The 25,038-nt window shown below is 42.5% G+C and overlaps 1 protein-coding gene across 1 annotated transcript in view; it reads right to left on the bottom strand.

Moving 5' to 3' along the window:
• Positions 1-25,038, bottom strand: part of LOC306775047 (receptor-type tyrosine-protein phosphatase gamma-like) — a gene marked incomplete at both ends in the record, with an annotated part of 879,186 nt that overhangs the window by 738,539 nt on the left and 115,609 nt on the right. The window contains one exon of the mRNA XM_079265258.1: positions 19,813-19,929. Coding sequence (XP_079121384.1) covers positions 19,813-19,929 — 117 coding nt within the window. The remainder of the gene's footprint in view (positions 1-19,812; positions 19,930-25,038) is intronic.

The raw sequence follows: 25,038 nt of genomic DNA, 5'->3' as shown, positions 1-25,038 counted from the left end.
TCTCTCACTCACTCTCACCTCTTACTCTCTCTCACTCTCACCTCTCTCACTCTCACCTCTCACCTCTCACTCTCTCTCACTCTCTCTCTCTCACTCTCTCTCTCTCACTCTCACCTCTCACTCTCTCACTCTCACCTCTCACCTCTCACTCTCTCTCTCACTCTCACCTCTCTCACTCTCATCTCTCTCACTCTCACCTCTCTCACTCTCACCTCTCACCTCTCACTCTCTCTCTCTCTCTCACTCGCACCTCTCTCTCTCACCTCTCTCACTCTCGCTCTCTCTCACCTCTCTCTCTCTCTCTCACCTCTCTCTCTCCTCTCTCTCTCTCCTCTCTCTCTCTATCTCACTCACTCTCACCTCTCACTCTCTCGCTCTCTCTCACCTCTCTCTCTCTCTCTCGCCTCTCTCTCTCACTCTCACCTCTCTCACTCTCACCTCTCACCTCTCACTCTCTCTCACTCTCACCTCTCACCTCTCACTCTCACCTCTCACTCTCTCTCACCTCTCTCTCTCTCTCACTCTCACCTCTCTCACTCTCACCTCTCTCTCTCTCACTCTCACCTCTCACCTCTCACTCTCTCACTCTCATCTCTCTCACTCTCACCTCTCTCACTCTCACCTCTCACCTCTCACTCTCTCTCTCTCTCTCACTCGCACCTCTCTCTCTCACCTCTCTCACTCTCGCTCTCTCTCACCTCTCTCTCTCTCTCTCACCTCTCTCTCTCCTCTCTCTCTCTCCTCTCTCTCTCTATCTCACTCACTCTCACCTCTCACTCTCTCGCTCTCTCTCACCTCTCTCTCTCTCTCTCGCCTCTCTCTCTCACTCTCACCTCTCTCACTCTCACCTCTCACCTCTCACTCTCTCTCACTCTCACCTCTCACCTCTCACTCTCACCTCTCACTCTCTCTCACCTCTCTCTCTCTCTCACTCTCACCTCTCTCACTCTCACCTCTCTCTCTCTCACTCTCACCTCTCACTCTCTCACTCTCATCTCTCTCACTCTCACCTCTCACCTCTCACTCTCTCTCTCTCTCACTCTCACCTCTCACCTCTCACTCTCTCTCACTCTCTCTCTCTCACTCTCACCTCTCACTCTCTCACTCTCACCTCTCACCTCTCACTCTCTCTCTCTCACTCTCACCTCTCTCACTCTCATCTCTCTCTCTCTCACTCTCACCTCTCTCACTCTCACCTCTCACCTCTCACTCTCTCTCTCTCTCTCACTCGCACCTCTCTCTCTCACCTCTCTCACTCTCGCTCTCTCTCACCTCTCTCTCTCTCTCTCACCTCTCTCTCTCCTCTCTCTCTCTCCTCTCTCTCTCTCTATCTCACTCACTCTCACTCTCACCTCTCACTCTCTCGCTCTCTCTCACCTCTCTCTCGCCTCTCTCTCTCACTCTCACCTCTCTCACTCTCACTCTCACCTCTCACTCTCTCTCACCTCTCTCTCTCTCTCTCTCTCTCTCACTCTCACCTCTCACACTCTCACCTCTCACCTCTCACTCTCTCTCACTCTCACCTCTCTCACTCTCACCTCTTACCTCTCACTCTCTCTCTCTCTCACCTCTCACCTCTTACCTCTCACTCTCTCTCACTCTCACCTCTCACCTCTCACCTCTCACTCTCTCTCACTCTCACCTCTCACCTCTCACTCTCTCTATATCTCACTCTCACCTCTCTCACTCTCACCTCTCACTCTCACTCTCTCTCACTCACTCTCACCTCTCTCACTCTCACCTCTCACTCTCTCTCTCACCTCTCACTCTCTCTCTCACCTCTCTCTCTCTCTCACCTCTCTCTCTCTCACCTCTCTCACTCTCACCTCTCTCACTCTCACCTCTCAACTCTCACTCTCTCTCACTCTCACCTCTCACTCTCTCTCTCTCTCTCACTCTCACCACTCACCTCTCACTCTCTCTATATCTCACTCTCACCTCTCTCACTCTCACCTCTCACCTCTCACTCTCACTCTCTCTCACTCACTCTCACCTCTCTCACTCTCACCTCTCACTCTCTCTCTCACCTCTCACTCTCTCTCTCACCTCTCTCTCTCTCACCTCTCACTCTCTCTCACTCTCACCTCTCTCACTCTCACCTCTCAACTCTCTCACTCTCACCTCTCACTCTCTCTCTCACTCTCACCACTCACCTCTCACTCTCTCTCACTCTCACCTCTCTCACTCTCACCTCTCACCTCTCACCGCTCTCTCTCTCACTCTCACCTCTCTCACTCTCACCTCTCACTCTCTCTCTCTCGCCTCTCTCACTCTCTCTCTCTCACCTCTGTCTCGCTCTCTCTCTCTCTCTGTTTCCCCCATGTCTGTCTCTGTGTCTCTCGCTCCCACCAATGAGGGGTCACGGCATGAAACGAGTCATATTCAATTACAGCGTGGGGATATTGGCTGTACAGTAAATTGAACAATTATGTGGCAGGGCTACATTGGCAGATGTGTACGCGGCCCCATTTTAGTGGAGTGTGCTGTCAGCAGTGCCGGGTCATTCCATTGCAGCTGCAGACTGGAAGGGAGGCTGCCGCAGCATACTTATTATAATACACACACACACATACACACACACACACACAGTCAGGAGCTGGGAAACAGTGATAGAAAAAGAAAATGCAGCCCAGATTTTCAACCAACAATCTCCAGCAGCCACATGTGCCATTTACATTATGTCCCCCTTAATGAATGTAAATCCCCATTAAAGTGACTCAACAGAGTTATTAATGGAGGAGAACATATTGATTAGCCTACATAGAATACGTTTAGCAGAATACTCCTGACAAAGACTGGCAGCCACTTTAATTAAATGGACTCATTACTTTACCAAATGAGTATCAAAGTGCCAAAAGTAAAGAACGTTTGTTTGTCAAATTGAATTCAATTGAATGTAATTAGCGAGGGGTCATTTAATGGATTCAAGATGAATGTGATGGGTCTTTTCACGTTAGCAACCTGTTAGTAACCTGTTAGTAACCTGTTAATAACCCTTTAATCCACATACACCATAGAGGAAATGCTTTGATAGAGCCTCTGTTCACTTCTTAATCGTGTTTTTAAACTATGGTATTTTCATGAGTAAGTCATCTTGATTCAATGGAGGAACGTCTGACCTTCTGTTTTATTGTGCACATGTATGTCTTTATGTTTCCTTCATGTTTTCGCTGTGCTGCTTGTTCATCTGTGGGACTCTTGACACAGCCCCCACACAAACACTGCATTCACATGTCTGACAAACTCAAAAGCACAACAGTTAGAAACACCTTGAGTCAAACGTCTCACAAGACGTGTCATCCTTTGCTATATTCTCTCAGTCGCTAGAAGAGACGTCGGGTTAAGGAACCCTATTCAGAGTTCTAGGTTTATTTCATGTTCATATTTGATCTATATCTTGTTTGAAAATGACACTTTAAGCACTAATCTGGGCTTCAGGTAACATCACATAATCATAGTACAACTAAAACAGGTAGGAACTGCTGAGCGTCCTACTGTGAGAACTTCACTTCACTGAGGTCACTCTCTGGGGATTTGACTTCTGACAGATATAGAATGAACGGCTCTGCCACATTATTGCTTTTTCACATTTTTCACCCAGCATTTCGCTTGACATTGTTCAGTAACTTAAACAGTAGCACACGAAGCACGAGATGCTGAATGAATTCCGACATAACCAACGAGTCGTATCGCTGTCATTGTCCCCCACATGAGACAGACAGCAGCTAAACAGCTGTTTGTAATAAGTGGACATAGTCTGAAATACCAAAAATAAGGCATTTATCTGTCGGCATAGTTCTGATAAGAACATTTGACTTTAGCTTTTACAAAGAATAACAGCTATTTCTGTGACAGAATTTAAATGCAAATCAGAGTCAAAAGTCAGTCACAATCAAACACATCCCCATCAATTAAAAGAGCCTCACTCATCGCCGATATGTTCTCACCCCTCTCATTCTTTGTCTCACTGGTGTTCACCCCCCGTCAGTCTCCTTCATGTTCTCACCTAATGTTTCACACAGTCCCACTGCCAGTGAATCTATTAGCACACATGCAGCAGACAAAGATGAGACATGCGGGACCAAGAGAGAAACGAGTTAATGAAGAACAAAGAGAAGGTATAACCGCTACAGAGGCAGCATTTAAGTACAAATACATTCCTGTCATAATTCTCAGTCACACAGCAGGAGGTCTGAAGGTCTACATGAAGGAGACAATGATTCACTGTAATTTGCAAAAGAAACTAACTAGATTTAGGTGTGTGGCAGGAAGTTGTCTCCATAGAGGAAGTGAAAATGAAGTGCGATCTAAAAGTGGCTGTGAACAGCAGAGACTGAGGGATTCACAGAACGCGACAGAGACCTGACAAAGCCGGAGTCACCGAGGTTGAACCTCATCATCTCTGAATAGCTCTCCAAATGACATGTTTATGCTAATATTCGGCATTAGCATAATGCATTATGGGTACATGTAACACTGCCTTGATTCTTTTTCTTAGACATATCAGATACATCTGATATATACAACGCGCGTCCATAGAAGGTGTAGTTTTGTGGTGTGTTTTAAACTACGCCTACGCATAACTTCTCATATCTAAAATACACATCAAGCTTTTACTGATCCGTCAGTGACACCACGAGGAAGAGAAGATACTTGTGAAAGATAATGATGTGGTTACGTTGGTATAGGGAGTGAGTGACTGACACTGGTATGAGATGGAACATAAGGGGACAATGTTAGCTTTTGTTCACGCTTTTCTTAACTTCAGCCTCCGTATGCAGTCTACCTGTCCGTTAAAATCTCCTGTCACTTCAATGAAATATTTGTAAAACTTGTGGATTCATTTTAATTGACTTCATGCATTTGATGACTTAATGACCATGAAGCATGAAGCACGGTGCTCTAAGGCCTCAGCATGATTATACATTGTTCTTCAGCATATTAGTTGGGGGCTGCATCCAACAAGTGTAACTTTTAAAACAGAGAACCTGACAATCACGGCCACTCTAAAATGATTATGACAATGTCTGCTGAAACACTCACAACCGGTTCAAAGACCACAAGATCCATGAAGTAGCTGTTCTGGTGCTTTCAATCATACCACATGGTCTTGATCGGCAGAGGGGGTCCTCCAACTTGCCACTTAAAACTGTAGATGTTCAAATATTCAGTTTCCTGATATCAGTCTGTTCCCAAGAACATGACGTTAAATTGCATCACCGATGTGCACTGATGTGCAAACCATTCAACAACATGTGATGCTAGTTCTCCTGCTGAACCAACTTGTTGCTGAGAATAGTTCATGATGATGGTGTTTACCACCTGCTCCTGAAGTGAAATGGTTGAATGTGTTCTTCATTCTCTCAGTCACTCGTCTAATCACAGCATCCACTGGAGTCAACCGCTCCCTCCTCTCACTCCTACGGGGGGTCTCGGTGTCATTTATTTTTCTCATTCCACGCATCTTAATGTGCTGCCTTGTTTTTATCTATATTCGTAGAAGCTTCATTTGTCAAAACACTTTAAAAGTCCCTGTGCTCTGCTGAAGAGCAGGGACTTTTATCTTAGTACGACGAAGAAGAGAGATCGCAGGAAAGCTTAACTTTCGATAAACTCAGAGTATTCATCTCACAGAAGAAGCCATAAAAGCCTTTATAGTAGCAGCTAATGACCTTCCATCAGGCACCACTAAAATTACAGCTTTTTACAATATTTGATCCACTGATTCCCTAATCTCCAAAGCAGCATGTCCCCTCTGTGCCTGAGAGTAAAAGAGATTGCAGTCATTTTACGAGCTTGTATACAGTCACTACTGTTCTTGAATGGTTCCAGCTCCTGGCCATGAATCCTCTTTTGTTTATTACTTTATTCATTCTGTTTTAATTTTCTTGTACTTATATATTAGGAGTTTCACTATCCACCAACTCAAATCGAGGCCATGTAGGCCCTCTGGAAACGAGAGACATGTCACAGTACATCTCCAGCTTGTGTAGTGTGTGGCCTTCATGATTACCAGAGATTCTAAACAAAACTATGATCACATAAGTAATCTAGCACAGGACTGTACCCAAGAAACCAAAAGTCAACATTGACTTGCGTGCGTACGTTAACGTAAAGTACTTAGTTTACATCAAATACGTAGCCTATTTAACTACGGAACAAACTCATTGTTTTCCTAAACCAAGTGGTTTTCTTGCCTAACAAGGTTGTTTGCTGTGAACATGGAAAGACAGTGTATGGATGTACCGATTGGAAACACGTGGACTGTAGAGAAGGGGTATCCAATGAAAGTTCAACGAGGTCCAGTTCGAGAGAGTCTCCTCATTAAAGGTCCGGAGCGTGACAATAATGTCGAGCTAGCGCTATGATTTAGTGCCATGTATACTGAAGTAGCCGTTGTATTAACGTCTGTACGTAGTCAACAACTGGCTGTCAAATCAAATAAAGAAAGTTCAATTGAATAATATCTCAACAATATTTATTGTCAGTTTTCAAATTGAACTGGATGAATTATAAATAATACATACTCTAATAATAATAAATGCTCTTTTCTCCTTTTAAGTAAAGTAAGTGCTGCATTTAAGAATCAATGACATGTGCATCTTAAAATGAAGTACTTCATTTTAGAGAAATGAATCTCACTGAATTGTCCTGCAGCTTTATATTCAGCTCATTCAGGGTGAAGTGATGTCAACCAAGAACACAATATTATATCTTTATATGATATTATATCTTTCTCATCGTCTAATGAGAGTGTGAGCAGGACTTTCTCTGTGTTATTAAACCACTTGTTTCAGCTCTATCCTCTCTGGTAGCATCATTGTTGGACAGTGAAGTCATGAGTTAGGGTTCTGATCATATTGGGCTCTGAGATCATTTATTATCTGTCACTTCATTGTGGATGTGAGAGGGTACGTTTGTCTCTGTGGTCTCTGAATATACGAGACATTCCGGTTTTAAACTGTCCGTAGGAAGAATTAACCCACAACAGTCTGTTCATTGTTGCTGAAAGACTCTGGTCTCTCTGCTCTCTGGTCTCTGCGCTCTCTGGTCTCTCTGGTCTCTCTGGTCTCTCTGGTCTCTGCGCTCTCTGGTCTCTCTGGTCTCTCTCTGGTCTCTCTCTGGTCTCTCTGCTCTCTCTGGTCTCTCTCTGCTCTCTCTGGTATCTCTGCTCTCTCTGGTCTCTCTCTGGTCTCTCTCTGGTCTCTCTGGTCTCTCTCTGGTCTCTCTGGTCTCTCTGGTCTCTCTCTGTTCTGTCTCTGTTCTCTCTGGTCTCTCTCTGCTCTCTCTAGTCTCTCTGGTCTCTCTGGTCTCTCTCTGTTCTCTCTGGTCTCTCTGGTCTCTCTGGTCTCTCTGGTCTCTCTCTGGTCTCTCTGGTCTCTCTCTGCTCTGTCTCTGTTCTCTCTGGTCTCTCTGGTCTCTCTCTGCTCTCTCTAGTCTCTCTGGTCTCTCTAGTCTCTCTGGTCTCTCTCTGCTCTCTCTGCTCTCTCTAGTCTCTCTGGTCTCTCTGGTCTCTCTTCTCTCTAGTCTCTCTGCTCTCTCTGCTCTCTCTCTGCTCTCTCTCTGCTCTCTCTGGTCTCTCTGATCTCTCTGGTCTCTCTCTGCTCTCTCTAGTCTCTCTAGTCTCTCTGGTCTCTCTTCTCTCTCTGGTATCTCTGCTCTCTCTGGTCTCTCTAGTCTCTCTGATCTCTCTGGTCTCTCTCTGCTCTCTCTAGTCTCTCTAGTCTCTCTAGTCTCTCTGCTCTCTCTGCTCGCTCTAGTCTCTCTGCTCTCTCTGCTCGCTCTAGTCTCTCTGCTCTCTCTAGTCGCTCTAGTCTCTCTGCTCTCTCTGGTCTCTCTGGTCTCTCTCTGGTCTCTCTGCTCTCTCTGGTCTCTCTGATCTCTCTGGTCTCTCTGGTCTATCTGGTCTCTCTCTGGTCTCTCTGGTCTCTCTAGTCTCTCTGGTCTCTGTGCTCTCTCTGGTCTCTCTGGTCTCTCTGGTCTCTCTTCTCTCTCTGGTCTCTCTGGTCTCTCTTCTCTCTCTGGTCTCTCTGGTCTCTCTCTGGTCTCTCTGGTCTCTCTAGTCTCTCTGGTCTCTCTGGTCTCTCTCTGGTCTCTCTGGTCTCTCTAGTCTCTCTGGTCTCTCTGCTCTCTCTGGTCTCTCTCTAGTCGTCATGTGAAATAACTTCTCTGACTCATGTACTATCCTCCAACTACTCGGCCGTCTCCCCCCGTGCGTGTGAATCTCACTCGAGTTTGGAGGTTTATCAGAATACACATATTTGATTGGCTGAGCAGCATCACGTGATGTGATTTACAATGCATGTAACTGGTCGCTGCGTCTCCCGGGCCGCTGAACGAGTCGTAAAGCTTAGAAAAACTGCCGTTTAAAACAGAAGCGCTCTGTCAAAATTGAATATTTCTCAATTATCTGTTGTTATAGGTCCAGGGTCCGGATAAAACGGCATCTGGGACTTAATTTATAGCTGCTCTGGCAATTTTAAACATAAAATGATTAGAGAGACGAGAGAGGCAAAACACCATTATTACTAACACACCATGTAAAGTGATGAGGCTGAATCTCTTCTACAGCTTGCAGATGACATACCATATGTGATAACAATATAATGAAGAGTAATAATTCCGCATGGATCTTGACAAGAGACCCAGATGGGTCCCAAATTAAGCCAATTGGTTATCAAAGTGTGCCATCGTTGCAGCAACTTCAAACGACTGTTGACAACTTGTTCAGATGGAGGTTGTTGCAGTGTTGTTGGAATGACCTGACTAGGCCTCAAGCTGAATGACGGCTGATACACCTGATACATACACTTGATGGATGCTATCATCTGTCCTCAATAGAACTCAAGGCTGCTCAAGGACTACTTGAGAGGTGTGGAAATATTATGACGTCTGTGGGGCATGAAATTGATGTGTTTTTGCAGAGAGCGAGTCATTTTGATCCGCCACTGACGCAATCAGAGTACTCCTGTAATGCATCAGCCCTCACACCTCACACGGACAGCTCAATTGGTTGCCACCATTCATTTAATCAAGGTACGCACACAAACACAGCACTGTGTGCTATATATATACAGCTGTGGGCATTTATGTGATGACAGTGGCAGTATAGAAGTGGCAAGGTTGATTGAGAGCAGCTTTGTTTGTCCTCTGTGTCCTCTGAATGTGATGAAGTTCATCATCAGGTCCGAGCAGACGTGTTGTTCCTGAGTTTCTGCTTTCTTCACTGTATGAGTTCGGGCTGCTCCCTGAAAGTCCATGTGTGGAATCATCCTCCCAGTCGACTTGTAACTCAAGCCTCTGTCTTTTCTGTTTTTTAAGAGGCTAAATCTATAGAAAAACGTTTTGCTCTAGTCAACATTATTAATCATATACTCATTGGTTGTATAAATATGAATAGTGATGACACGGCAAAAAAAAAGTCACACAAATAAAAGCCTGGTAAAGACGGGTCCGTGTTTCAAGACAGGTTGGGTGGGCTGCTGCCATTGCTGATCACACCAACTTTCGTCCCTGACGCCGCTGAGTTGAATCCCACTCTGCCTCACTATGAAGCTGTGGCACGTCACATTTTACCACATTTTTGTGAATGTGGTTGAAATCATTACTGAATAGCATGACAAATGCATTTCTGGATTGGACTGACGAGTCAAATCTTCATTTTAAACAGCCAAATCTGATTTGATTCACAAATTCAGATTATGAGTCAATCTCAGTTGGATTGATTGGTGGACTGAGTGTAGAAACTCAGGCAGTGGATATCATTGACTCATACTGTGAACTGTACAGCTCTCAATAAGCCACAGAGGTATCAGTGAGGTCTAACGCCTCATGTTGGGTCAGAGGGCCTGGTGCGTCGGCGTGTTGGTTTTCTTGTTTAGCCGTGACTTTGTCATGTGAATTTGAACATGGAAAGTTTGATGTCTATGTAACCGTCTTTAGGAAAAAAAATCAATGTATTCAATTGCAATCAATTGCTGACCCCAGGCATGTTCAAACAGGAACATCAACATGTGTCTTCATTCATTCTCATGTGAGTCTGAATTTGGAGTACAGGTAAAATTTCTCCCACACCAAACTTGTAAAAAACATTTCTTTATGGACCTGTATGGATATTTATACATTCATGTTGTCATGTTGAAACAGAGAAGAGCCTTCCAAACACTATTCTCTTCATAAGGAAATAGACATATCGTGTTTAACTAACTGGGTCTCTGGATATGGAACCAAAATGGTGTCCATTGCAACATGTATTATAAACTGGTGGTATAGGCTTGACACCCAATGCTTTGTAAGACTTTAAGTCATGTATTTACCAAAGTAATTCGCTGTTAAATGACTGCATTTGAGAAGTTTTCCTTCCTTGGCCTACTTAGTGCTGAACACCTGGTAAACCCTCTGAACCCATTTGTAAGATTGCTGTCACAAGTTAATAACTGAGAATCCAGTCTTCAGTGTTGTTCTAAACACTTCTTCTAGATCAGGGGTTCTTAACCTTTTTGACCTCGGGGCCCAACTTTTCAAGTACAAAGTGTCCCGGGGCCCACTCTGACTATATGCATCACAAGTGTCAGAAAACCTGTCGGTCATACAGAAACAGAGCAGTGGGCCTTTGGAGTCAGTAAAAATTTAAGATTTTTGTCCGCATAAAATAAAAAAGTATCTTTCAGTATAAATAACTGCCGGTGGCTGTATCTGTACAGGTAAAGGGCTGTAACAGTATAGGGGTGTAACTACACTATCAGTGAACAACTGCCTCAAATTTGAAGAAGATTGGACAAAGTATGACCATTCTACAGTGTTTCTTCCATGAAGAGATCCAGGCGGAGCTCTAAAAGGACATTTGGAGACCCAAATGGACACATGGTAACCACATGATATTCTGACACACTAAAGGTGTTTCTCCCTTTATATTTTGATATTATATTATTTTCCTTTTATTATTAGCCTTTGCAAATTGCAAAAACAATGTATACATGATCAAAGACATGGTGTGTGAGTAGCGGACTTGCTGTGCTTAATGGCTGCGACCGAGCGCACGAACGAGAATGAGAATAGCTCAGTTACGCAAACGTTGGTTGACGGCTTATGGAAGAGGAGGATAAGGTTTGTACTATAAGTACTAGCGTTTTCTGAAGGCAGTAGCTCCATGGTAACATCCGCTAGCACGTTGTCGGGTCTGTAATGTGTCTTTTTCCGTCGAAATGCTGCAAGATACGACTTGCAGCGGTTATGGCGACTTTGGACAGTGTGTGTGTGGGCTCCTTTTATGGAGAAACCATAAGAAATGAAAGAAAATCGATGATTTCTTTGCAAAGATGAGGATTTTGGGCATGCTGGGATACCAAACACGGACATGTTTTGTGACGTATTTGCGCAAACAAGCCGTATGACCGGAAGGGGAGGGGCTCGAGGATGCCGGTGTTGAACAGGCAAAACCCTTGTTAAATAAATGAGATGATAGAATGTGATGATCACAAAGACATTTATTATCATGTGTATGTAAACCTGCACACACAACAAGAAGCCCAACAGACTTTCCCACGAGCGTTGGATGTTTCGTCGCTACGTGTCACTTTATTTTTGAAGGCTCCAGAGCTTCGTTTGATAGCATTAGCTCACATTCCACACACTGAGCCCTCGGCTCTGCCTCGTTGCCTCCGTTCACAAAGCCGTACTTAAGAAAGTCAGGGTTGTACTTGCGCACACATTTAGACTTTTGGGGGGTATGGCACCACTGTCGTCTTCATTTTTTCTTTTTAATAACTGATCCATAACTTTCGCTACAGGCTAGCGGCTAGCTGAGTGTCTTCTTCTGCTTATTGCAGCTTGTTAAACAACTGACTGACGCATTACCGCCACCAGGTGGTGGGAAGCTATATTGTAACTGAGCGTCTCATGGATAACAGTAATATCTCTGGTGTCTTCAATTGATAACCTATGCGGTCCGCGGCCCTCGCGGCCCACAGGTGCAAAACTGAAAGTTTTTCGCGGCCCTCTAGGTGGCCCTATGGTTAAGAATCACTGTTCTAGATCATACAATTTCACATCATTTTTTAATTATCAAAGAAAGTGAAATTTCAGTCGTCTTTACTACGAAAGCTTGATCGTCGGCTGCTTTGTGTTTCTCACTATCTTCCGTTGGAGCATCTGTTAAATTACTTTTATAAGTGAGTCATCATTATGTTAATATCCTTCACTAAAAGAGATGCTCTCATCAAAGCCAAGTCGTGTCCAGCTCACAGCTCCAATTTTACAAAGACCAGATGGATATAGATTAGGCTTGTTGGTCTAAATGGCACATTAGTTAAATGTACAAAATGTCACAACGGCACCTCGGCTGTTTTTATTCTGTTAAGTTTCTCCCTTTGTCCATGCTTCCAGGTCCATTCATCTCTGAGGAACCTTTCAGACCTCCACCAGATGCCCTCAGACTTCCCCACCAATCCTGGTGAAGGAGTTTTGAGATTGTATTTTCTTGAGAAGCTTTTCTGAGAAGAATGTTAACACTGAAGGTTTATAGTGAAACAGTCATGGTAACGTTGGAACATGTGGTTAATGTTGTGAAACCCCTTTATTAGGGTTAGAAAAAAACTCATGCTTTTAAAAGTCACTCAACTCTTGGTTTGACAGAGGACACGAACGCCGATCCCCTGAGAAGAAGCGGTGTGTTTGTTTCTCCCATCCTCCTCTCCCTCTCGCCCTCGGTGGACTTTCTCTCTCAGTTCATTATTTTAGCAGGCATCGCTGTAGAACATGAATGTGTTGACAGTAAGAACCTTCTCTTTGAAAATTATTTCGTTCACTGAAGTTTCAAACAGTAGTATTCAAAACTGAAAAGGTCAAGACAAAACTTGTGAGAACTCAGAATATGTTGTTTCTTAAATAGCTGCCGAGTATGAGAGATAAACCAGCGATTCACGGCACGAGTGGAAGGGTGAATTGTGACCCTTTCCTTAGAAATGCTTCTGCTGTATTAATTCACATTCCCTTTAAAAATGTGGCATACTTGCAGCAAAGCATTTGTTGCAGCATCTCATCCTCACTAGTCACAGGCATATGCAGCAGTCCTTCCACGTGTTATCAGTGAGTGTCAAAGAGAAAGTGGCAACAACATGTGTGTGTGGTGTCTATGGAGGAGGAACGTTAAAGGCAGAGTCCAACATGTTGGTATGTTGTTCACCACCAACAGTCAGATAATATATCTAGATCCACTGTGACACGGGCTGCTAACAAGCTGAAGCTTGTTTCTTTCACACAAGTCGAAATAACAATTTATTGTAGTCCTGTCCTTATAGTAGACTTCCCTAACTCCTCCTAACTGTGCAAGACCCTGCTAGCTCTTTGATGGATTGGTGACTAGCTTGCTAGCTAAAACTAAAATAACACGTTTTTGCATCTGGGTCTGCATGAGTTACATTCCATCATCTGCATGTGTCGGCCATCCAAAATGTTTGGCCACGCCATACATACTGAAGAGTTCTGCCGAGACACTGATGTAGTCAAAACACAACTAGGTTTTGTGTCCACACCCGTTACATTTGTGCTCAAACTGATTTAGAGTTGTTGGAAGGTGCATTATTTTCATTTCTATCAGTCTGTCAGTCAGTCGTGCTAAACTAGGCTCAACAGATCCTCGACCTACGTCTGTACGGGACACATCAGGTAACACAGCTTCCATGAAGATGTGTGTGGCACTCAGCCTTAAAGCCCATTGGTTCCTCCTGAAGACGCAAGTCTTTAAAAACAGCTCACACATGTAGAGTTTTGTTAATACAAAATGCTTTGTTATTCGCTGCAACAGCTGGTCAGCAAATGTCATTCAAATAGGAGTAAGTGAAGTAAATGTGTATTATTCTGCAGCGGAGTACACATTTACATTTGATGCTGTCGTCATTATTAGGGGTAGCAGGACAGCACGCTTGTAGGATTGAGTCCAACAAACAATCACAGTGTGTGTCTGTGGTGTAAGGTCGTTACAGCAGGCCCCAGGCCATGCCAGATACTAGTTATGAAGCACACACACACACACCATCAGGCGTAATATATATATATTTTACCAACATTGTGTTGGAGTTTACAGTTGAATGAGTTACCCAGGCTGTTGTTCTGGGACAGTAGATCAAAGAGAACGGTATCGGGGCTGGCTGCCATATATTGCCTCGTCACATGATCAAATAGATGCGTGACATTGAACAACATCGTCATTACATATCTGTTTATGACAAAATACCAAAGACAATAAGTAAGCATTCATTTAATGGAATAGTTTATGTAGAATAAGCATATCATTGTGTTATTCTTTGCTTATTCTGCGGCTATTTTATCTTATTGCTCAAGTTCAATGGCTATTGATAACCAAATAAAATAGCCATGAAGAAGAAGGGTTCTGACGGGTTCTTCTTTAAACAGAGGTGTATGTTTGAGGTGGCAATCTGAATTTCTCCCAAGGGGCCCATTTTCCTCCTAACATATTGTGGGGGGGCCCTTTCTCTTTAAGGGCCCCCCCCACTGGCTCGAGTGAAAGCGTACTGCCTGCACTGTCTATATCTTCACCCCTGTGAGTGTGTTTTCATGGTAATGAAGAACCTGTTGAATGGACTGCATTCATACAGGGAACTTTCTACCTTACTGACAACGTGCTGTAACTGCCTCTCATTCACCCAATCACACACACAGTCACACACAATGTCACACACACACACACTCACACACACAGTCACACACAATGTCACACACACACACAGTCACACACACAGTCACACACAATGTCACACACACACACAATGTCACACACACACACAGTCACACACAATGTCACACACACACACAGTCACACACACAGTCACACACACACACAATGTCACACACACACACAGTCACACACACACAGTCACACACACAGTCACACACAGTCACACACACACACAATGTCACACACACACACAGTCACACACACTATCACACACACACAATGTCACACACACACAATGTCACACACAATGTCACACACACACAGTCACACAATGTCACACACACACACAGTCACACACACACACACAATGTCACACACACACACAGTCACACACACTATCACACACACACAATGTCACACACACACAATGTCACACACAATGTCACACACACACAATGTCACACACACACAGTCACACAATGTCACACAGTCACACACAATGTCACACACACACACACACACACAGTCACACACAATGTCACACACACACACAGTCACACACAATGTCACACACACACAATGTCACACACAGTCACACACACACAGTCACACACCAGCAGGCTCTGTCCATCGGGAGCTGCTCAGTCTGGCTCAAGAACACTTGGACATGTACACAGGTGGAGCCGGGGATCGAACCTTGTGATTAAAAGACGAGCCGCTCTATCTCTTGGGACACTGTCGCCCTCAACATGATGTCTATCTCTCTCTCTGGATGTCGCTCTCTCGCTCTCTGGATGTCTCTCTCTCTCTCTCTCTCTCTGGATGTCTCTCTCTCTCTCTCTCTCTCTGGATGTCTCTCTCTCTCTCTCTCTCTCTCTGGATGTCTCTCTCTCTCTCTCTCTCTCTCTGGATGTCTCTCTCTCTCTCTCTCTCTGGATGTCTCTCTCTCTCTCTCTCTCTGGATGTCTCTCTCTCTCTCTCTGGATGTCTCTCCCTCTCTCTGGATGTCTCTCTCTCTCTGGATGTCTCTCTCTCTCTCTCTCTCTCTGGATGTCTCTCTCTCTCTCTCTCTCTCTGGATGTCTCACCCTCTCTCTCTGGATGTCTCTCTCTCTCTCTCTGGATGTCTCTCTCTCTCTCTCTCTGGATGTCTCACCCTCTCTCTGGATGTCTCACCCTCTCTCTGGATGTCTCTCTCTCTCTCTGGATGTCTCACCCTCTCTCTGGACGTCTCTCCCCACAGCTGTGGTCTCTAAACCTGATGGTACACGCCCTGTAGCATCCCATACAGATCACTTTGAATGAAAACAGTGTATTCGCCAACACAACACAATGAAAGCACACTTCTCCTTTTTAACACGATATCTTTCTATGACATCGACTGTTTTTTACAAACTATATTCAGATTAAACTCAAACTCAAATAACTTCCCTAAAAACAACAGCAGTCAGGTTGCCTCTTGGCACAGGCGAAGGTTGACTGTGTGAATCCTTGTCTTCTTCCGTCTCTTCTCTTTGTCTTCTGTCTCTGCTTCTCATTGTGGAGGTACGGAGCCGTCCCCAGAGAACTCTGGATTTGTCAGCATTGTGCCAGGTTGTAATCTGCTATTCTGATCAGGCAGAGGGCAGAGCAGCCATGGCCCACTGAGGTCCTGATTGGAGTTTGTCAGACCTCTGGAGGATGTGATTAGAACAAGCTAATTAGGAAAGGCGGAAGTTTAGGAAACTCTGGAGAAGTCATCAGAAGGGAGTGAACAAGTGGGAGACAATGTGTGTGTGTGTGTGTGTGTGTGTGTGTCAGAGAAGATGATATCACACAAACTCATCCATAACAGGAAGAGGGTAGAGTGTAGCGATGTCAAGGACTTCGCTCACCTCCTGATGCTTCTGATTGTTAACTTTAGGTTGAACCGAGGATTGTGCTGTAAAACTTTCCCTACATCTCTTTTTTGGTCCTCCGTCTCCACAATGACAGTGATGAGTGCGGTCTTGTGCTAACCTTATGAAATACTGGCCAATGACAACACAGGATTTCTCCTTTACTTCTGATCTCTGCAGCTCTCACAGTGACACGGAAATAGAATATCCAGCAGCATGCAGCCTGCTGGCTCTCTATTGTTTTCCTCTCTTGCCTGGATCCCACCCACCATTACATCAGCATCTTATGTAAGAGCTGCGATCAGACGTGTGCGAGGGGACAGCAGGAGAGCATCGGTAGATCTGAGCATCAGCAGCAGGAACACGAAGGGAACCTGTCACCGGCTCTGTTTCTACCCACAAGCTCCGCGCTCTCGCAAGCATGACGGGCCACCAATTAGGGTAAGAAGAGCGAGCAGAAGTATTGAACTAAATAAACTAAAAGATCACTTGTGGCCCTGGGCTTGCGTCGCTTGCACGGTAAAAGATTAATGCTGCCCCTCTGAAAAACTAGAGGCTCTAAAGGGACAGCAGAAGTGGCTTCTTTCTTTTCTGAAGCGCTGGTAAAATAAAATAAAAGCCCAGAGATGCCTCCAGGCCAGAGCAGCGCTGAGGAGAGCGGCTGAGAGAGGAAGAACAGAGACAGAGAGACAAGGAGGAAGGCAAACATATCGCATTGACAGTGGCACATACTCTAAAACACACACAGACATACAGTACAGCACGCTCTAAATCACACAACTCAGTCTTAACCCAGGCTTACTGTACCTGTGAAGCCCTCCACTCACTGAGATCTGTCACACCTAACCCTAAAGCCTGAACCAAGAGGCTGCAGAGCTCTGTGTATTCTCACAGCACAGCCAGAGTCTGTAATAACAGCGAGGGCTGCTACAGTAAAGCAAAGGCTGGTCATTCACTCGCTCCAATTATTTATACTTCTGTTCTTTCATTCGCTGTCACAGTGTGCTACTGTCAATACAACTTCACTTCCTGCAGCTGTTTCACATTAAAAGCCTCCAAGGAAAGATGATTAAATGTGATGCAAGGATGTTGAGTTCCATTGGCAGTATAGCACTGTCCTTAACTAGTGGAAGAGGACTGTGATGAAAGGGCAGACTGGTATAGTGGTCATAATAACATCATTAATTCAATAGTAAATTCTTAGTTCATTAAACCCGAGTCAAACATTAGTAAACAATGACATAATACATAATATTGCTTCGTAGTTATTAGTGATTCTTTAATTGTGTTGTGTATATTTAACAGTGCATTGCTGTTGCACACATTATAACATTTTAAATATTATATTACATGTTTGTTAATGCTTAATAATTGCTTTGTTAACCATCTATAACCATTATTTGGATGCAATGAATAAAGTTACAACTGTTGAATATAACACATTGTAGAATGGTTAATAAATACTTTGTAAAGCATCAATGAACATTATCTAGCTAGATAGTTAATAACGTTTATAGATGTTTAACAAGCTATTTCTTGAGGCCTACAAATCATTTAGTCGCCATTAACAAATACGAAGTATAGTATATAATGTGTGCAACAATAAACTGTTCATAAATCATGTAATCACAATGTAATTATCGTCTTAAGCTGTGATACAACATTAACTAATTCATATTAGACAAACTAATAAATGAACACATACGTTGTTATTATTATAACTAACATAACTACTAACTCAAGTTGAATTAAGTATCAATTAACGGTTTGTTATTGATGGTTATTATGAAGTGTAGAGAGCAGCAGAGTGGTGCGTATGACAGGTGAACATGGAGGAAGTGTTGCGTTTGCATTAGCAGCATTAACGTTCTCTCATATGTTCCTCTGCAGCATTGTTTTCAGAATCTAACCCCTGGAAGGGTTATCATGCGTTAGGGACATCTCGGTCTACCTTGACAATCAATTATTATTCTTTTTAATGTCCTAACCCTGCCCACTGCAGTTGTGGACAGAAACAAGCAGAGAATGCAATCTCAAGAAGCCATCGCTACGTCTCTTGTAGCAACCAAACAGACTCATCAATCTAGAAGAGTGCAGATGTGGAAAGACGGCTATTTTAGACGAGATGTAGATGTTGTTGTTGTTGTTGTTGTTGTTGTAACTTAAAATGTTCTATTCCTGTGGCCTCAATGACGGAACCTAATGTCTGCCTGTATTCATGAATACCGTATAAACCACATGACTGTGCCAATATGACATGGTTGTGGTCCCTCTACCACTGGATGATGGTTTGTGGGCCCCTGGGGACCCCGTTTCTTTGATCAACTGATGATAATCACTTGGCTGAAATGCATCTGTTTGAGCAGCTTCTTTTCATTTTTGCACAAACGACATCAGTAAACTCTTCTTCGTTGGTGTGTGGTTTCCTGGACTGATGTTTTTAACCTCCACTCCGGAGACACTCCATTCTTTATGGACATCAGAAACATTGCACAGGAATCCTATATATATTTATATATATATATTGATTTATGGTTATGGTTATGCTTTATATATAACATAGTCCCTAACCATAAATCATTATATATATAAATGCATGAATAATGTACATCTAAATAAGTTATTAATAATTTACTAACACTTTATAAATGATATTAGTGATCATCTACAACTCCTTAATAATTGGTTTGAAATATATATAATACTTCATTTACAAATGGTGAATCCATCATTTATAAAGTATGAAAACACAATAATGAAGCACATGATAGACGAGCTTATGAATCAAGAATAAAACATTTATAACTGGTGTTATGAACTGCATACTAATGAATTATTAATGTAGGAACAATGCTATATAAATGATGAATTAAGTGTTTACTCATACTTAGCTAATGCTTCATAGTGTGTAGTTATTATAAAGTGTTAGATTGCTGTTTCTCTGCTGTGTGCACCATATATAATCAGATGTGACCAGATGTGCATTCAGTAGTTCCAAACCTTCCTACAGCTTTCCATCTAAAACAATCTAACCTTCCAATCTGATCCGAACACTGTCCTGCTGTCTCACTATCTCAGCTTTCTGGGAAAAAGACAAATATCAAAATATTAAAAATAATTTCTAATAATTACCAACTTTCCTTGTCATTTTCTACCTTTTAACCAGTAAAAGTTTCAGGCTTTCCGAATGTTCCATAGTGAACACCACCACAATCTCCTCGCAGGAAAGACGTACACACACCTGAGTAGGCCCAGTAGGTCTCCTCGGTGGCGGCTCTCCGGAATCGTATCCCGTCGGCCGTGGCTCTGTGAAGGCCTTGGATAGGGGCTTGGGACTCGGCTTGGCTTCCTGTCAGCGCTGTGGGGGGGAGGAGACACAGACAGGGGGGGTTAGCACAAACAGCAGCACTCTGCAGCCATGCCTCCACACCTACTGGGCAGGATGACAGCCAACTGTGTCCTTAGCTGCCTCACCACGCAAGTTGCCTCATAATAACAGTCACAGTAGGAACAAAGGTCAGCAAAAAGAATAACTACGCTGAGGAACCGAACTGTCTAGAAAACAGACCCGTCTGATGCGCAACATTTAAGGACAACCTCAGTCCTCTGAGCAAAATGATTGAGTGGCATCAGTAAAATACATATTGTTTTTTATTACATATTAGATCATTTAGGAAAACACCATCAGACGCAAATGAATGTTAGCTTTGGGCTGCTGTGCTTTCATACAGTATGTGTAACATTGTAAGATGGCACGTACAGCGTCTCCTTCAGACAGTTCTCTGAGTAGCTGAATGTAGGTACATCCTCTGCAGTCAAAGAATGATGCATGATGTTTTCATAATGTCATATGTATCCATATGAGCATTTGCTTAGTGAGTGGGATGATTAAATGAGTTTGTTCTTGTGGCCCGAGGGCCTTTGGTCTGAAGAATGATGCTGAAACTGTTCCTACGGTCTGATTACCAACAGGGCCCAAGACCCCAGACCCCAAGGGACTGCAGAAAGTCCTGAGTTCACCGCATGTCTATCAGTATTTGTAAATATATGTATTGCAATTTTTAAAGATATTCTACACCAAATAAATAGTATATAATCGAATGTAGAAGGCCCTATCTTAAGCCCTTATTAATTATTAAGAAAGTCTGGGGCCACTTTGTTTTAATCCAGCCTGTTCATCTCGGGGTCGAGAGTGAGTCTGTTGTTTGAGCTGGGAACGTAAAGGCCGAACACTATCGTACATACACAACTCACAAAGAGGGGAAGTGGGTGCTCAATAAGGGCCCCAACTGAACAACTCTGACCCGGGGCCCCAAAAAGTGAATCTGGCTAAGAGGACGTCCACAGACAAAATGAGTTTGTACATTTTTGCCTTTTAATTGTAAATATCACAATCACAATAAATCAATCAATGTTGACATAATGCTGGGGTTTACTATTGTAATATTCACTTGGTCAAAGTTCATGATTCTACTTTCTATCATAGATTTAAATACTTAAAAACAAAGAAAAACTGATTCAGTCTGATGATCAAGTCAACCAAACCGCGTCATGTTTCCCGGTTTCCCGGCTTCGTTTTTTCTGCTATTTCTGCAAATGAATGAGCAGGTAGAGTCCTGGGGACATATGATGAGTAGAAAGGTGCGATAATGTTTCCAGTAACAAGTTCTATAAAAGCTGTAACAGAATGTTTTTCTGATCAGGTCCCTTTTATTGAAAAATACTTCAAAATAAAAGCTGATGATGGAAAACAATCAAGCTTCATTAGGTATGTAAGGTTGCACTGAGGGTGGGGACGATGATATAATCGGCAATTGCGGTGAAACAAGAAAATAACCACTCACAATAGGATCCTGGTGAAATAATAGTTAACAGCTAATAGTTAATAGTTAATAGCTAATAGCTAATAGTTAATAGTTAATAGCTAATAGCTAACAGCTAATAGTTCACAGCGAATAGCGAATAGTTAATAGTTAATAGCTAATAGTCAATAGCCAATCGTTAATAGCTAATAGCTCATAGCTAATAGTTAATAGTTAACAGTTAATAGCTAATAGCTAACAGCTAATAGTTCACAGCGAATAGCGAATAGTTAATAGTTAATAGCTAATAGTCAATAGCCAATCGTTAATAGCTAATAGCTCATAGCTAATAGTTAATAGTTAACAGTTAATAGCTAATAGCGAATAGCGAATAGCGAATAGCTCATAGTTAATAGTTAATAGCTTATAGATAATAGTTAATAGTTAATAGCTAATAGTTAATAGTTAATAGTTAACAGTTAACAGTTAATAGCGAATAGTGAATAGCTCATAGCTCATAGTTAATAGTTAATAGCTAATAGATAATAGTTAATAGTTAATAGCTAATAGTTAATAGTTAATAGCTAATAGTTAATGGTTAATAGCGAATAGCGAATAGCTAATAGTTAACAGCTAATAGCTAATAGTTAATAGCGAATAGCTAATAGTTAATAGCTAATAGGTAATAGCTAATAGTTAATAGTTAATATCTAATAGCGAATAGCTAATAGCTAATAGTTAATAGTTAATCGCTAACAGCTAATAGTTAATAGTTAATCGCTAATAGCTGATAGTTAATAGTTGATAGCTAATAGTTAATAGCGTACAGTTAATAGTTAATGGCTAACAGTTAATAGTTAATAGCTAATAGTTAATAGCTAATAGTTAATAGCTAATAGCTAATAGCTAATAGCTAATAGTTAATCGCTAATAGCTGATAGTTAATAGTTGATAGCTAATAGTTAATAGCGTACAGTTAATAGTTAATAGCTAATAGTTAATAGCTAATAGTTAATAGTTAATAGCTAATAGCTAATAGCTAATAGTTAATAGCTAATAGCTATACGCGTGACTTGAAAGAGCTGCTATCACGGTAGAGAAGTGAAAAGAATCTAGCCGTACCTTATGATTTATGATCTCCTTATTTGAGATGTTTGTTTGTGTTTCATTGAGGAAATGTGTGCATCTTATTGGTGAAGCAATACAAATGTGTGTTTCTTAGCTAAATGTAATGTAGAGTGATTAGTATGTTAAAGTGCCATTTTAAGAGGTTTTGATGATTATCGGTAAAATATCCTTTTGGGCGATATAATCATGACATTTTGTGAAATGTTCACATCATCCCATAGTTACACTCAAACACATCAGATACTAGTGAATGTCTTAACGTTCACACCATTTAAGGACATAAAATCCCTTCTCACGCTCATATTACAGCACAGCAGAATGTTGTCATGGAACAATCAAGGAGCCCTCTGCCGGTTCCATGTGTGGAGCTTTAAATCGCTCCTCTCAGGCAGAGAGACCTTCTTGATCCCTGCTACAGGAAAGGCAGAGACGGAACGCTTGGCTTCTTTAGATGGAGGACAGGAGCTCTGACAGCGTCTCTCCTAATGGCTGCACCGTGCTCCGGGATTTGGCCTTTTCAAATCTTTTAGAGGACAACAATCAGGCCAACAAGAAATGATGGAGCTTCTTTAAGTCCTGATCTGATGAACGCCACCTTGAACTTTGCATTCATAGCATTTCTTACAAGCCTCAGTCAGAACACAGTACAAGTCCAAAGATCAATTCTCCTTCTTCTTTCATTTAATCTTTATTTTTTTTACATTTGACTTTGAGCGTGAAAGTTTTGGGAATTATTTGGCAAGAGTGATGAGCAGGGCTATACATAAAGGGCTTCATGTGGTTATTCATCAGAGCATTTATTTAATGAAGCACCCGAAAAAAATGCTATATTATATTATCTGTTGATGGAAAATACTCCAGGAAATTGGGTCTGAAGTGACCATGTTTGGACTAAGGTATCATACCATCTCATCTGTCAATCATACCACCGTCATCTGTCCTGTGGAGGTTGCTCATAAATGTTGTGTTGGTTGTATTTTATTCTACCCAAAATAATGTAATGACTAGATGCACTTAAGAGATTCTTAAGTAGAAGGAGCACCGTGTAGAAATATTCTGCTGCAGGCCTACAGTGAATAAGTATAAAAATATTACCATTGAAATATACTTTAAGTGGAAACTGTAAAAGTACTCATTATACAGAAAGGCGCGATGCATCACTTGGAAACATACAAGTGAAGTATTATACTTCACCACAGTCCTTAAGTAACTGCCCCCCCCCACGATGCATAGGAACGCTCTGGTTCATCACAACTTGGGTTCTAACCCACATAAGTCATTGCTTAGATCCTCAATTTCCTGCATTTCTGCATTTTACTACTGTATTTTATTTCTTACACTGTTTTTTTAATGTTTTACTGTTTTTATTGTTTCAATGAATGTTCTTAACTGTTTTTCAATCTCCTTTTCTTTTGCCTTATGTTTTGATGCTTTTAATGGTTTTATGTGAAGCACTTTGAATTACCTTGTTGTTGAAATGTGCGAAACAAATAAACTTGCGTTGCCTTGTAACTCAGTAACATCACTGCAGAGAAGCCCAATGGATAAAGAAACATGGATAACTGCCAAGTGTATCATTCCAACCAGCCATTGAAAAAAGCACATTTTGTTCGACTATGCCACTGAAGTAAACTCAACAACACCTAAGAGCACAACAACCACTGAGTGCATCTACCCAGCTGCATCAGTAACTCTGGTCTTCACCTGGACCCAATCTAGCCGTGCATCTGTGTCTCAATGAATAATGGGGAGAAGAGTTTCTGAAATTGGTCCAGTATTAACCAGAATACTACCGTCAATGTACGTCCACTAAGCTTGTTTCTGCCACTGACAGGCTCAGAAGTGTCTGACAACATGATGGAAAGAACCCGACTGAGAAATAAAAACCTTTGACTCTTCTCTCCAAGTCTCACTCGGACAGATCTTGTTCTGAAATCTCATGTTGTAGAAATCAACTAAATATTCAGCCATGAATTAGAATTATAATCAAATCCTCTTAAAGGGCCGGCGTGTGTTTTAGTTCCACTTTGTCAGTCACATAGGGAGGAATCTACTATAAACCACTATAAACACATGGTGGAAGCTTCTGGAGGAGGAGCTGACATTTCACATGTGACCCCACAATGACCAGCTGTGATTATGAGAACACAGGGATGTGTGTGTGTGTGTGTGTGTGTGTGTGTGTGTGTGTGTGTGTGTGTGTGTGTGTGTGTGTGTGTGTGTGTGTGTGTGTGTCAGTAGGGACAGACCTAGCTGTCTTCATATGTATGGACATGTCCTGACATCAGTCATGTTGTGATGGAAGTCTCCAGCATTGTTTAAGGCATTGTGGAGGAGATGTAAACCCCCCCCCCCCCCCCTCTCTCCTTGTTTTAATTATTCGGGATGTAAGCGTGGCTCATGTCTGTGAATGCCAATGAGGGGCAGCTCCATGGCTTTTCTATGAATTACATTATTGATTCCCAATACTGCTCAGAACAGAAAATGTAATTATGCCCAGACCCCGCCCTAACCCCCTCCATCCTCGCCAAACACAT

This window comes from Melanostigma gelatinosum (genome assembly GCF_949748355.1).
Source record: "Melanostigma gelatinosum genome assembly, chromosome: 3".
In the NCBI taxonomy this organism is placed as follows: domain Eukaryota; kingdom Metazoa; phylum Chordata; class Actinopteri; order Perciformes; family Zoarcidae; genus Melanostigma; species Melanostigma gelatinosum.
This window is presented reverse-complemented; position numbering and strand designations above follow the sequence as displayed.